The following is a 15,313-nucleotide window of genomic DNA, read 5'->3' as shown; positions in this document are numbered from 1 at the left end:
TTGATCTATTAAATAATGTTTTATTTTATGAAGAAGTTTTACCCTTTCTTTATAACATCCCATTAATTAATACCCAACTTCGAAGTTATACAGTGTACCAATTTTACTTTCTACTAATAATTTGTTCTTATATCAAAATTACTTTAAAAAAAGATACTAACAAAAAAAATATCAATTATTTTTTCTTGTATATTCATTTTTATTTCATTTCATTCCTACTTCGGATAAATTTGTTTTGATAATAAAAGTTTTGCCGCTACTTCTAATGTAATGAAGCGTCGAAAAAAGCTTACATTCTATAACAAACAATATGCCTTTTAATAATAACACCTTTAGAAAAGATCGCTGGACAACAAAATAACATGTGTGTTTCTGCACACAAGTTTAATTACTGTTAATTTTAAATAATTTTGTTTAATTACTGTTAATTTTAAATAATAGACGTATATGTTATAAGCAATACTGATAATGGCAATGACATTGAAAAAATATTATTAATTTGCGTAAAGACAAATAAAATTAATCGTATACATAAATATATGGATTTGATTCTACAAGGGCTATGTCTTTTTCCAACTGTCGTAGCTCCTGTTCCATTTTCGTCTTTTTCAAAATCTTCGGAATTGTATCCGTTAGCATTGGCAATTGTAAAAATGCCTTCTGCATCAGTTGCCAATTATATTTTAAATCCTAAAACATATATTATATTGTATTAATACTCAGGAGATATGCATAAATAGGTCTCATTCAGAAACACTTACCTTCAATAACGCTTGTCTCTCTTGTTCATTGATGAGTTTACATAAACTTTCCTTATGTTCTTCTGCATATTTAATACGATCCAGGTCTCTCTGAATTTTTCTATTTCGTTTTACTAAATATGCTGGCATTTGACCAAAATCTTTTCTAAGACAATATTCTGGAACTTCCCCGGACCCTTTAATTTTTTTTATGTGTCCATCTCGTGTATCCACCAATCTGTAAAAGATATAGTATATGTGTTTGCTGCAATTAGTAATAAATAATGTCAACGAGATTCTTAATTATAATATTCTTAATATTTCTTAAAAAGATATTCTATCATTTAAAGATCTTTTCAGCATCATTTATTACTTGAAGCAACTGGTCTTATATTAATAAATAACATTAAAATTTTAATTATTGGAGAGATGGTAAAAGGCGAGCAGATGAATAATTTTTTTAATAAAAAAATTGTCCAAATACATGTTTACCTTAAATCATTAGATGAGTATAATCTACTATAAATACAAAAGTCAGCATTCGAAAGTTTATTATCTTTGCTTAAGTTTTACTTACCGGGGCTCTAAGGGCTTTGGTTTGGTTTTAATAGCCTTCTTTATGTTTAGTACTCTAAAGTTTACTTTGGGCTTCTCTTGTTTTTTGGGCATGGCTGAACGCTTCGGCACTGGAGGTAGATTGCCCGATACAAAACATTTGTGATCAGATGTTTTTATAGGCTGTCCAATGCCTTCCCCCTTTTTTAGGAAGTTGTCAGGGGGATTGAGCGGGGTTTCTGCATATCCAAATGTACGCCTCTGTTTCGGTATTTTCATTTCCTTTAGCTGTTTCTCCAATTGTGATTGATACCTTTTAGTTGAGATGAATTATTAAAATTATTTTTTTTATTAAGAAACCTGTCGTAGTCATTAACAATTTTTGATTTCACTATGAACGGATCACTGCATATTACCTCGGTGTTTTAGGCGGTTCTGGCGGTGGTTTATCCAAAATTGTATATATGACTTCATTGTGCTGAATAATTTCTACAATAGACATTTTATTTAATAATTGGATAAGTTTTTCTTTTATCCGTGGCACATATAAAAATTGTCAAAAAATCTAATAAACCATTTGCAATTTGTTGTCAAGGCAACAACGCTAGTCGTAACGTTCACAATTTACATATGACTGGTTATACTTGTTTATACGTGATTTTGTTTCAATTGTATTTATTTCAAATAGTGACAAAGCTATTCACAGGTAAAATCGGTAGTAATATTCGGTCAGCGTTAATAAAGTCTATGTAATGGCTATAGGTACTATTGGGATAAAATATCGCTAGAGTTATTTATGTATACAAGTGAATTAAAAAGGACAAGAATTAGAAGTTTTCCTTAGATGACTGAATGAGACTTGTTAAGAAATCATCAAAATTATTTTAACTTCTGTCGAATTAACTATAACAATGTTTATTTACTTATTAGAAAAAGTTTTTTTAAACAGTTATTACCTATAGGTATTACTTCCATATAGGTATAACCGATTGCAGGAGCAGCTTTGTCTTTGACTTTATCTTTATGATCACTGGACGAAGATAAAACGTTGCAAGGTCCTTATATAAAAATAATAACTCTCTTTTGTTCCACACAAAACTCATTTTGTGCTCTTAGTGCGATGCGGTATATAGAAAATTTTAAATCTTTTCCAATACTTTGAAATACACTAAAGTCTAGCTTTAGGCATGATTTATTTAACGGCTTATACGACACTAGTTATAGTATTATAATAAATTGCATGCCTGTATAAAGTCCGTATATAATATTATGTCTGTATAATTATTCTTTGGGTATAATATTTAAAAACTATTATATAAGAATTTCTGTTATTCGAAGTCACTTATTAAGTAGGCTAAGTTACTCCTAATGACATTACCTTCCAGTGAGGGAAATTCCCGTAACAATCGATCTAACCGTTCAAGATATTAAGATATTAAGTTCAAGATATTAGCGGGAACATGCTGACAGATAGATAAGCATTTAAAAAATTGCCTTTTTGATGTTGTTATCATACATACTTTCTTATAATTTTAGTACAATGGTTTTTATTTGAAATTCTAAATTAACACTTAAATTTCATTTATTAATATAAATTATTTAAAGCATATAAAAAACGAAGAAAGATTTGAAGATAAGTTCCTCATCTTCTTCTTCCTGGCAATTTATCCCAGCATTAGCCATGGTCTGCCTTTCTGCTCAAACTCCTCCACTTTGCACGGTCTTTAGCATCATCGGTGGTAAGTCCATTGGCTCTCATATCCTGCTTCTCGGTGTCCAGCCATCGCTTTCTTGGGCATCCTGGGGGTCTTGCTCCAGGGACCGACATATCAAGGCAAATTTTTTCGACGTAGTTCTCAGGCCGGCGTGCAACGTGGCCATACCATCTCAGGCGACTCTCCTGAAGCTTATCCGCTACGTCACGGACTCCAAGACTACCTCGGATAAATGTGTTACGTATACGGTCAGCCCGCGTTACGCCACACATCCACCTCAGCATCTTCGTCTCCGTGACGTGAAGCTCCTGAGTGTGCCTGGACAGTGTTGCCAACAATCGCTTCCATATAAGAGAACCGGTCGGATTATGCTCTTGTATATTAGTCCCTTGAACTTGGGCGGTATTCTGCGGTCGCAGACCACACCTGTGACCTCACGCCATTTCGCCCAAGCAGCGCTGATCCGGGCTTGGACATCGTGATCGATGCCTCCAGGCTCATGCAGAATAGACCCAAGGTACCCGAACTTTTCCGACTTAACGGCTGGTTCAGGACCTATATGGATAGTGCAAGAGTCCGGGCTTCCGCAAGCCATGTACTCGTTCTTCGTCACATTTAGTTTAAGACCACCGTTCTCAAGCGTACCCTTCCAGAGGTTCACTCTTCGCTCTAGTGTCAACCTGCTCTCATCAATGAGCGCTATATCATCGGCATACATCATCAGCCATGGAGGCTAGTCCTGGATGTTAGCCAAGACAGTGTCCAGCACTACATTGAACAAGAAGGGGCTAAGAGCCGAGCCTTGATGAACCCCTACTGAGATCGGAAAGGGTTTTGTATCGCCAACAGCAGTCCTAACCATTGAAACAGAATCGCGGTACATGTCTCTGATGATGTCAATATAGGCCTCAGGGATCCCTTTGAATCGCAATGCCCACCAGATACATTGACGAGGCACGCAGTCAAAGGCCTTCTGCAGATTTAGGAATGCGACATGCAGAGCTCTCCTTTTTTCCCTGTATGCCTCCATCAGAGTTCTGATGGCAGAAATGGCGTCCAAGGTGCCCGATCCTGGCTGAAATCCATATTTACATTCCGAGACAGTACACTCTCGGCGGAGCCTGAGGTCGATCATGCGCTCAAAGACCTTCATAGTGTGACTCATGATCTTAACGCCCCTATAACTACCACAATCTTGAACACTGCCCCTGTCTTTGTGTATAGGGGTAATGTAACTATAACGCCACTGATGTGGCATAATCCCAGTGTTCAAGACGCGGTTAAAAAGGTCCGTCAGTATGAGCACACCAAGAGAGCCCAATGATTTCCACGCTTCGATCGGAATATCGTCAGGTCCCACCGCTTTCCGATTCTTCATGCGTCGAAGACAATTCCGAGTTTCTTCAGGTGTTATCGGGGCAATAAGTCCAAGATTAGGAGGTATTTCGGTTGGAAGACTGTATGGGTGCTGAGTATTTAGCAACTCCTTGAAGTAGCATCTCCATCTCTCCTTCACAGAGGCATGATTACACAGCAGCGTGCCCTGGGAATCTTTGACGCTAAGACATTTTGCGATATCTTGCGTCGCCTTATCCCGAGCTCGTGCCAATTTGTAAATGAGCTTCTGCCCCTCCGCAGTTTCAAGTGTATCATATAACGGTGATAACCTATCACTGCGGGCTCTGGCAACAGCCCTTTTACTGGCACGTTTCGCTGCTATGTACTCTAGTCTGTCTTCAGGAGAGTTTGATTGCTGCCACTTCTTAAAGGGAGTCTTCTGTTCACGAATCACCTCCTGCACTTCGTAATTCCACCACCATGCCTCCTTGTCAATGGCCCGATCTCCCTTAGAAAGGCCTAGAACTCGTTTACCTGCTGTGATAATTGCTGACTAGGCTCGATCCCAAACTTCCTGAGCAGTTTCGGTATTAATCGACAGATTTTGACTCTCAACCTCTGCCCGAAAGCTGGTCTGCATCGTTCCATTCAGCAACCACCACCTGATCCGAGGCTTACGTTTCTCGGCCACTTTCTTTTTCGGGTTAACGACATAGTCCATGACAAGAAGACGATATTGGGCCGTCACGCCTTCACCAGGAATGACTTTACAGTTAGTCACCTTGCCGATATGACACCGTCTGGTCAGCAGATAATCTATTTGGGTTGAGTGGGACCCGCTCTTATACGTGATAAGGTACTGTGGACTCTTCTGGAAGAACGTGTTCACGGCTAAGTCAGACGCAATACAGGTTCTGAGAATATTTTCTCCCTCTGCATTACGGCGACCATAACCAAAACCACCGTGTACAAGATCAAACGTTTCCGCAGCCCTACCTTCGTGGCCATTTAAGTCCCCCCCCAACTATGATTACTTCAGCAGCTGGTATAGCACGTAGAACCTCTTCAAATTGCTCCCAGAATGACTCTTTTTCGGACCCACTACATCCCGCCTGAGGAGTATAAGCACTGATCAAGTTAGTAATCACTCCCTCGATCAGTACCCGCACCCGCATCAGGCGGTCGCAGCGGCGATCGACTTCAAGAAGACCGTTCCGAAGCTCTTCAGATAGCACTACCGCTACACCAGCTTTACCTGAAGGCGACCCAGTGTATATCAACCGGTAACCCTGTCCGACGTTCCGAGACTTATTGCCCTTCCAGCGAGTATCCTGGAAGAACGCACACTGGACCCGACGTCTCATGAGTACATCTGCGAGTTCTCTGCATCGTCCGTTTAGAGAGCCAATATTCCACGTTGCAAAGCGGAGTTTCCGTTGGGGTACTGACGTCTTTAGCCGTGCCCGTACTTGACACTGTAGCCCTTGCCCACTTATCGCAGGTGTAGGGCGATGTGCCTGCGCGTCGTTTATCGGCGACGCCCTAGCCGTACCCAGTCCATTAATGTCGTCAACCATGTGAGTGGCGAGGAGTGGTTTTAACGGAGCGACTGCCGTCTGACCTCCAAAACCCCGTTTTACGGGTAAAACCAAGAAAGGAAAAGATAGAGACGGGGGGAAAGAGATTAGGAAGGGGAATGGGGGGAGGAACAGGACACCACCTTCATGGACTGAGGATAAAGGTATGAAAGTGGTGGCTCGAGGATTCGGGTTCGCGTACCCGTATGCCCAGGGCTAAATATCGGAAAAATACTTAGTAGAACACCCTCTGGATACTAGTTCTTAGAAGATAAGTTCCTCATATGTATTAAATTTTATCCGAAAAACTTATATTTCTAAAGACTTTCAACTTGAAATATTTTTTAAATTTCAGTAAATTTTCGATAAATATATATAATAATGAGGTGTTCAAAGCCTTAGATATATTTTAAAAATGTTAGAGAGTTGTCAGAGAATTGTCAAACAAATGTCATTGCTGTTGCACCAAATATTTTTAGATATTAAAAATTATTGATGTACACTGTACTAATACCTTGCAGTGCAATTGCGTATGTGCGCAGTAGCCCATTATGTTTGTGAGTCGAGTTCGACATGGCGTCCAGAACTATACAAGATTTAAATGCATCAGGGATGGATCTAGGTCTTTATCAAGCCTTGATTCTCTTGATCACGAAGAAAGACTTCGTGATTGTTTGTCATCATTGCCCTCTAGCGCAAGGGTTGTAATATGCGGCGGCGGTGTTATGGGAGCTGCTGTTGCTTATCATCTTGCAAGAAGAGGATGGGGCCCCCATACTGTAGTTATAGAAAAAGAAAAGTAAGTAAGCCTCCAAAAAATTGGATAATGTTAATTGGTCATTATATAATAAACATTATTTTAATTTTGGGACATGACCTAGATTTTTAATCATTCTTTATTGATTTTGAAAGTGCAATCACTTTCTTCACTACTCTTCATAAGGTACTCTTCATTAATTTGGTAATGTCTCATCTACATTTTATTTTTATGAGTTATGAGAAATTCACTATACTCTTTTTCTATATTATGTTTTGCATTCTTTGTTTGGTATTGCTGTTTAATACATATACTTAACCAAAGACATTAATGTTGCTCCAAATGTGTTGTTTCGTATATTATTCATGATTTATTAATAAAATATTACTTTTACCTATAAAAAAGTAATAATAACTAAATATGTATATATAATTAGAATCTTATTATGCTGAACAACCATTTTTGATAGAATGAAACATTTTTGAACAGAGTTGGTGCAGGCAGTAGGTGGCATTCTTCAGGTCTTGTTGGAGCCTTTAAGCCCACTCTTGCTCAAGTTCGTATTGCTCAATCTTCTATAAGACTCCTAGCAGATTTGGAATCACAAGGAAGACCCACTGGTTGGAAACAATGTGGATCACTGCTATTGGCTCGAACCAGGGACCGCATGACTGTCTATAGAAGAATGAAGAGTCAATCAGTGTATGTAACAATTTTACTTCATAGAAAACTTTAGACAACTTTGATTTTAATACATTTTTTCCTTAGACAGCTCCTGGGGCATTGATTGTGAACTCGTCAGTCCTAAGAGATGTCAAGATATATGGCCAATGCTGAATGTTGATGATGTGCTTGGTGGTCTATGGATACCTGGGGATGGAGTGGGTGACACACATTTATTTTGCATGTCCCTAATGAGAGCTGCTGTGGAAAATGGTCAGATAATAAGGTTTTCTAAATATTTTACCTGATTTTTATTATTATATATTTCTATATTAATATATTTTATTAGGAGTTGGTGTTATGGAGGATTGTTCAATAAAGGCTGTACACTCTAAAGATGGTAAGGTATCTGGTGTGGATACCACAAGTGGTTCAATTGAATGCCAGTATTTTGTCAACTGTGCTGGTTTTTGGGCTAGACAGGTATGTTTAAATTTTTTTTTATCTCAAATCTGCGGTCTTCTGTAGATTTGTTGAATCATTTTCTCCTATCTTGTTCAGATTGGACAGCTAGCGAAGCCACAAGTTAAAGTTCCCTTGCTTCCGTGCGAACACTACTATTTGCATACAAAGCAGATTGAAAACTTGAGTCCTATGATGCCAGGTAATTTAAAAACATAATCAATATTTTTTTTTCCTGTTGTATAAAATATTATCACCTTTAAAATTTTTTAGTTGTCCGTGATCCAGATGGCTTCATTTACTTACGAGAGAGGAATGGCTGTATACTGGCTGGGGGTTTTGAACCAATTGCAAAACCAGTGTATGAAGAAGAAAGTAAGAAAAGTCGTTTTTAAATGAAATTATGAATTTGGAATAAAATGTAAACTATTAATTAGTACCTCTTGTAAAATAAATTATAATCTGAACACTTCAAGCAAATACAGGCTTTTCTCAGAATTTGTAAAAGTTTGTACACTTTCTTTCAAGTTCTCAATGCAGCCCAACGGTGTGTCGCTGAAGATTGGGACCATTTCCACATTTTATTGCAAGAATTGCTGAAACGTGTTCCCAGTCTCAATCAGGCTGTTTTACACAAACTTTGCAATGGACTCGAGGCATTTTCACCGGATTGTAAATGGATCGTAGGGGAATCACCTGAGGTAATGACGGTAGTTTGTGTATTTAACATATTATTTTTATTGCAGTATTTAGAAAAAAAAAAAATTGTGTCAATCCTCTATGGAAGGTACATTGAAGAATAAAAATTGTTTCTCGCAGAACGCTCGATGTTGCGATTATAGCTGTTAGAAGGTGCTATTTACCCAGCATTGCTAAATTCGTTATATCGAGCGTTTTGAGAGAAGATACTACTACTTTAAGGGAAATAGTAGTAATGTTGTGTTATATGGCTATATAACAATAACTACGTAATAAAATATTATATTCATGTATAACTTCTTGAGTTTTAACTATTAGTTGAAGAGCAAAGGATTTTTATTACAACAAAAGATTACGCTTTAAAATAAATGTAAAGCTGGAAATACATTTAGATAATTGTCACTATAAGGATCGTTTTTTTAAATGAGACGTCCTTATAATACGTGTAATAATTTTAATGGAAGTATTATAGTAAGATATTTCGCCTTGAAGCTCGCCTTTACTCCGTATTAATGGAGAATGTGGCATGTGATTTTTATTGTACTTGACGTACAATCAGAAGTAGATTGATAAAAACGAAATCGATATCAAATTAAAAAGAACAGAGTCGTTTCTTCAGAAATAGAACACATACAATAAAAAATATTTATTAGAGAATGTTACTTTCAATTTGAGGCATACGAAGATTTTACTACCATCTCTCTATTTCTTATATCTCTGTTTGGAATGAAGATTAAAGGCTCATTCATATTGATGGGAAGTTGCCAACGACAGAATCAGATATTGTCATCGTCATTGTCATAACCGTTCATGTGAATGACCTTTAAAAGCAATTTTTATAACATAGATGGCAAACTACCATGTTGCTTGCGGCATGAAGACAGTTGGGATATCAGCAGCTGGAGGCGTCGCTGAAGCTACTGTAGATGAGATCGTTGATGGATATTCAAAGTATGATATGTACGAACTAGATATAAATAGATTTCTCGGTCTGCATAATAATAAACGGTTTCTGAGGGATAGGATGAAGGAAGTTCCAGGTCAGTACACATTTATCTAGATTTATGTATATAATTTTGTAGATAACTTTATACGTTTTGATTTATTATAGGTGTTCATTATGGATTACCGTATCCATTTTACGAATTCGAAACTGGGCGGAATCTTCGACTGTCTCCGATTTATCAAACCCTAAGGGATAAGGGTGCTACGTTTGGGCAAGTGATGGGATATGAAAGACCAACTTGGTTCGAACCAGTCGGTAAGACAAACTTAAATATTATAATACTTTATCAATGACGATATTTATAATTGTTCCGATAGTAAGACCTATATTGTTTAACAGATACAAGTACAGATTCTGATAAACCGAGACCGTTTAAAATAGCTCATACAAAAACATTTGGTAAACCGCATTGGTTCGATACGGTGCAAAGCGAATACTGGTCCTGTCGCGAGTCCGTAGGATTAGCTGATTATTCTTCGTTTACAAAAATAGACATACAGGTAAGCTCTTCAATATCTTATTTTCTTTATATTAAAAAGACGCTTAACTATGTTATTTACATGCATGCAGTCCCAAGGAACCGAAGTTGTGGATTTACTTCAATATTTATGTTCAAATGACGTGAATGTTCAAATCGGCAGCATCATTCATACTGGAATGCAAAATGAACGTGGGGGTTACGAGAACGATTGCAGCCTTGCTAGAATTGCAGAAAATCAGTAAGCAGTATGATATAAGTCTTAACAGTGATGAGTATATTTTATTGTATCGCTGTCTTTTATTTTTACAGTTACATGATGATAGCACCAACAATCCAACAAACTAGGTGTAAAGTTTGGCTTCAAAGACATTTACCTAAAAATGGTAGTGTGACTTTATCGGATGTCACTTCAATGTATACAGCTATTTGCATATTAGGACCGTTCACTAGAAGTCTCCTGTCTGAATTGACGGATACAGATTTATCGCCATCAAATTTTCCATTCTTCACGTTTAAAGAGTTGGACGTAGGTCTAGCTAATGGTATCCGAGCGATGAATTTGACCCACACTGGGGAATTGGGTTATGTTCTATATATTCCAAATGAGGTACATTACACAAGTTGATTATGAATTCTCTTTTATGATCGTGCACAATCAACCTATTCATATTAATTTTACGTGTGTAGTTCGCTCTCCACGTTTATCATCGTTTGTTGACCGTTGGCGAGAAATTTGGTATAAGACATGTTGGACACTACGCAACAAGGGCGCTGCGTGTAGAGAAGTTTTTTGCCTTCTGGGGACAAGACCTCGACACTATGACCACGCCATTAGAATGTGGACGAACTTGGCGCGTCAAATTCGATGTTAGTAGCTTAATGTATTAAGTATTTTAATTTACATGTGACATTAATATAATTTATGTATTTTTGTTGAATTTTTTCATTTTTCGCCATGGAATTGTAGTAAATTATTTCATTTGCAGCCTGATATATAATTTCTGTATTATTATTCATAGTTCTCGTTTTTTTATACAAATAGCATAGATTTAACTAATAACACACACTGTTTTCATAACATTCCAGAAAAATATACCATTCATCGGCCGTGACGCCTTGCTACGTCAGAAAGAAGAAGGTATAAGGAGACAATACGTTCAGCTCCTGCTGACAGATCACGACCACGAGATGGATCTGTGGTCGTGGGGCGGTGAGCCGATATACAGGGACGGTGACTATTGCGGCCAAACTACAACCACCAGCTACGGATATACCTTTAAGAAACAGGTGATGAATTGTTAACTTGAATCATTCTAAAACTGCAAATGTATATAATGATTCCTAAGTGTTTTGTTTGGTGTGTAACGAGCTAGATGATTTGTAAAGAATATTGGTACCTTCTCAGTGATCCATTATTCAAGTTAAAAATATATGAAAAAAGTTAAATACCTATAATAAAACATGGTTCATATCGTTTACTCATTGTACGTATTTAATAGGTCTGCCTCGGCTTCATACAAAACTTGGATAAAAATGGTACAGAACAAAGGGTTACTAACGATTACGTTCTCAGTGGACACTACGAAATTGATATCGCTGGCATACGGTAACGTTATATTTTTTCTTTGTCTTCGCTAATAATATGAAAATTTATTTAGCAATTTCATTTTTAGTAAGCTCTCATTTGTTATTACATGCTATATTATAAAAAAATATAGTATTAACATTTGCTCTTCATTAATTATTAAATTTCTAAAAATCGATACATTTAGACCATACTGAAAAATTGTAAATAAACAAACAAACGCAGTAGTTGGCACGTAAGGACATTCTAAGTTACGTAACATTACTGCCATCAATACTGTATTAATGTGAATTTTATAAAAGTTGTTTTTGTACTACAGTTATGCAGCGAAAGTGAACCTACATTCACCAAATCTACCTACCAAATATCCAGACAAAGAGCGAGACGTTTACCAAGCAACGAGAAAACAACACGAACATCAATATATGGGGCGTCATTATCAACCTTAATACTATTCAAAATTTATCAAAAGTTATAGGTTATAACCACTTGTATGAACTTAGAACTTGTAATAGTTTTCGTGTATGTTTAAAATTTTGTAGTATCCAACATTTTTATTTAGGTATAACTAGATATGGGCTGTTTTGCCTATATAAAGACAGTGCCTGTTTTAGTCAACAGTAGTCAATTAGTATTCATCTCATACACCTAATTATTTAATACTAAACATTACGGCTCATTTCATGTAAGGTCATAATGGCTTTGATTCAGATATAATTTTTTTGTAAAAGTGCTTACATTACTCTAGAAACTTTCAGGTATGATATTGATGGGCATGAATGATCTTTGAAACAATAAAGTTAAATAAAATTGGAAAGAAAACTGATTCCTGAAAGCTTTATGAATTTTTCATAACATTAATGTATTATCTTTAAGAATGAAGTGAAATCAGTATGATATGTATATATAAAAACAATATCCATAGTCGAGATCGGATCTGCATTTCAGATTCCTTTATTTTTAGTCATTAGAAATGTCTACATAGGAAGCCATTTCTTTATACATTTAGAAAGTATATTATTTAACCTTGAGAATCAAATAACCACAATGTATGTCTTAATATTGTCAATATAAAACTCAACACTATAAGGCGTTTATATTTTATTTGTATCTTCACATGTCAGTGTCTAATTTATTTGAATACAGTTGCGATTAATAAAAAAAAACCTTAATAACATTTTATTTGTATTGTTGACATATCCGAAATTATTAATAATTTTTTAAATACCATAAATTTTAAATAACATTAAACATATAATTTTGTAATAAAAATATTTTCTACCATTAATACATAATATTAAAATTTCTTAACTAATTCTAATTATATCTAAACTTAATTATTTTTAAGCTCAATTTATATTAAATGTATAAAAAATTTCAAAATTAAAATTCACTATCCAGATATCCAGAAGTATATCATTCAATATACAGATTAATTTGTCTTAAAAAAAATTGTCCCACCTATCAACAACACAAAATAAGGTAATTATAAAAACAAGTACCTTGGAGGTTGCAATTCAGCTTGTCTTATAAAATAATTAATAATGTAATGTTAAATAAAATCTCAAAACTATTTACAATTTAACACACACTTTTTGGACAATGGATTTAAAATAAAAACAGTATTTCCTCTAATTTGGACCTTAATTCAATTATTTATTATGCATTGTTATTAAAGCTCTACTCGGTCTAGTTCTATTCTGATGTTTCTACCTTTATATTTTCATCTCTAACCACCACCATAAAGTAATACTATATTAGCTATTTCAATAAAATATTTAAGACATATATGTACTAAAAAATTGCTGTTTATAAGCGAGGTAGAATTTTTGAGCCATTTTGAAACCTACAGAACTAATGGTTTTAATGGAACTTTTTGATCTATAACATAATTTTTTTTAAATTTAACTTTGTTAATCCTCTACTTATTTCTAAAGAGGTCCATGTTTTAACTTATGGAATAAACCTTTCAACTCTAGGCAATTTTGAGCCATTTTGGAAGCTATAGATGATTTCTGATTTTATTGCATATTGTTAAACAATTAGTTTTCTATCCAACGTTTTTCTTGTGGGTGGACTTAAATAAGAGAATCTTTTGTAGACTTTTAAATGAACATTTTAGATTTATACATTTTCATTTTTATGTTGATCTTGGGTTTAACTGTTTCTATGTAAAAGTATAGGAGTAAACAGTTTCAGTTAATGTAGTTAGAAGGCACTTGTCTGATATGTTAGTTAAAGAGAGTGCTTGTGAGAAAGGTCTTATATGTCTTAGGTTAGGTCTAATGTCTTTTTTTTTTTAAATGGATAATTTTGTTCATTATGACATTTATCTATAATGTAACAAAATATTATTTTATTGCAGGCAAGTACTTACATAAATTTCTTCTGTCATGTATGCATCAATGTGATCAGAGGCAGGGATCTCTGTTGTCTAAATTTTTAAATACTCTTTATATAATTTTTATACCTTGTTTAACATTTTTTTTTATCATATTTACATTATTCAATTGACAAACTTTTGGCTTATTAAATCTTATCTTACTTATAAAATTATTGTCAACAATTCATATTTCAATGGTAATAATTTGTCAAATTGAATGGATGAATTATAAAGTAACCATTACATTGTGTTACTTACAGTATAAGTGCAAGATATTGTTGGTCTTCTTAATTTTTCTTTAATGGCATCACAAGGTGATGTGGTATCAAATCTAAATCTAGTAATATTTGTATCAATATTTTCCCTTAGGTAAACTAAAGCAACAGGACATAATTTGGATGCAACCACTTTTCCAAATTTAGAACATTTGGCTTTTCTAACTTTATTTTTCAAGACATGTGACAGGTCTGTAGTACAAGGTAGCAATGGCTCTGGAGTCTTGGTTTTTTCAGGTTCTTTATCACAGTCTGTAAATTTTAGCTCAAAAAGGGATTCAAAGGAGCTGCTGCTACTCAAAATATCTTGAGAATGAGACATGGTTTCCGGATGGTATGAAGTTTGTAAAGCCTTCATTAAATCAATAACAGAGTTCTTTTCATCCTCAATTTTAAGTTTTTTCAATTCTTCTTCTAATTTTTGTTTCTTTTCTTCTTCTTGCTTTTTTTCTTTAGCTTTAAGCATATTTGCCACTTGTTCAGCTAAAACATTTGTTATTGGACTTTCACCAGAATTGAGAGTTGGTATTGGTAGTCTTTGAGTAGGGGGCAGCGATAGCCATGTCTCGGAAACACTACCATTCCGCAATCCATTAAGAGATGGTATTTGTATTTCATTATGAGAACCAACACTATCACTTTCGTTAACACTTGTTTTTGATAAGTGACTATCTACCAACGCAAATAATGATGAATATGCTTTAGATTCATTCATCTTTATTGGGTAGAAATAATGTCATTCGCTCAGTTAAAATTATGGTTTATGAAGAATATTTATGTATAATATGTTTTATAATATAAATTCTTAATTCGGATAAACTGTATTGCTTGTTTCTTATATTTCTAAAATTAGTTAAAAACAAAACAAAGAGACCCTGAGTGACATATGACAATTATAGCCTTTTTTTTTTGGTTAAATTCGTTCCATTCAGAACAGGCAAGGTGAACAAAGCCCATACAGCCATGTCTTTTGTATTTTGTGACTTAAATATTTTTATATATCAGGCCGGAGCCTTGTCTTATTCTTATTTTTTTTCATTGAGTCATGTTTTTAAATTAGGCCGAAGCCATGTCTTC

The 15,313-nt window shown here is 35.0% G+C and overlaps 3 protein-coding genes across 4 annotated transcripts; 1 reads left to right on the top strand and 2 right to left on the bottom strand.

The window, feature by feature from the left end:
- Window positions 1–116: 116 nt before the first annotated feature.
- Window positions 117–6,577, bottom strand: LOC116777494 (enkurin). Of its 2 annotated transcripts, XM_061526433.1 has the most exons (5): window positions 6,440–6,577; window positions 1,712–1,784; window positions 1,318–1,608; window positions 762–978; window positions 117–690 (listed from the first exon to the last, which is right to left on the bottom strand). In XM_061526433.1, exons 1-5 carry the CDS (start codon window positions 6,498–6,500, stop codon window positions 520–522), a joined length of 813 nt encoding a protein of 270 aa, XP_061382417.1. In that variant the 5' UTR covers window positions 6,501–6,577; the 3' UTR covers window positions 117–519. The 2 variants fall into 2 exon arrangements, with proteins under 2 accessions (XP_061382417.1, XP_032526955.1); XM_032671064.2 differs by lacking the exon at window positions 6,440–6,577 and having other exon boundaries at window positions 1,712–1,980.
- On the top strand, window positions 6,477–12,667 carry LOC116777345 (pyruvate dehydrogenase phosphatase regulatory subunit, mitochondrial). The gene is made up of 16 exons (XM_032670844.2): window positions 6,477–6,724; window positions 7,172–7,384; window positions 7,455–7,618; window positions 7,695–7,828; window positions 7,907–8,009; window positions 8,081–8,182; window positions 8,336–8,508; window positions 9,354–9,546; window positions 9,618–9,767; window positions 9,852–10,012; window positions 10,083–10,231; window positions 10,303–10,600; window positions 10,681–10,860; window positions 11,080–11,280; window positions 11,493–11,599; window positions 11,898–12,667. Exons 1-16 carry the CDS (start codon window positions 6,477–6,479, stop codon window positions 12,025–12,027), a joined length of 2,706 nt encoding a protein of 901 aa, XP_032526735.1. The 3' UTR covers window positions 12,028–12,667.
- On the bottom strand, window positions 12,501–15,127 carry LOC116778008 (uncharacterized). The gene is made up of 2 exons (XM_061526434.1): window positions 14,220–15,127; window positions 12,501–14,012 (listed from the first exon to the last, which is right to left on the bottom strand). The coding sequence occupies exons 1-2, from the start codon at window positions 14,949–14,951 to the stop codon at window positions 13,935–13,937; spliced, it is 810 nt and encodes a 269-aa protein (XP_061382418.1). The 5' UTR covers window positions 14,952–15,127; the 3' UTR covers window positions 12,501–13,934.
- Between the last annotated feature and the right edge of the window lie 186 nt (window positions 15,128–15,313).

This window comes from Danaus plexippus, chromosome Z, assembly GCF_018135715.1.
Source record: "Danaus plexippus chromosome Z, MEX_DaPlex, whole genome shotgun sequence".
Taxonomy (NCBI): domain Eukaryota; kingdom Metazoa; phylum Arthropoda; class Insecta; order Lepidoptera; family Nymphalidae; genus Danaus; species Danaus plexippus.
This window is presented reverse-complemented; position numbering and strand designations above follow the sequence as displayed.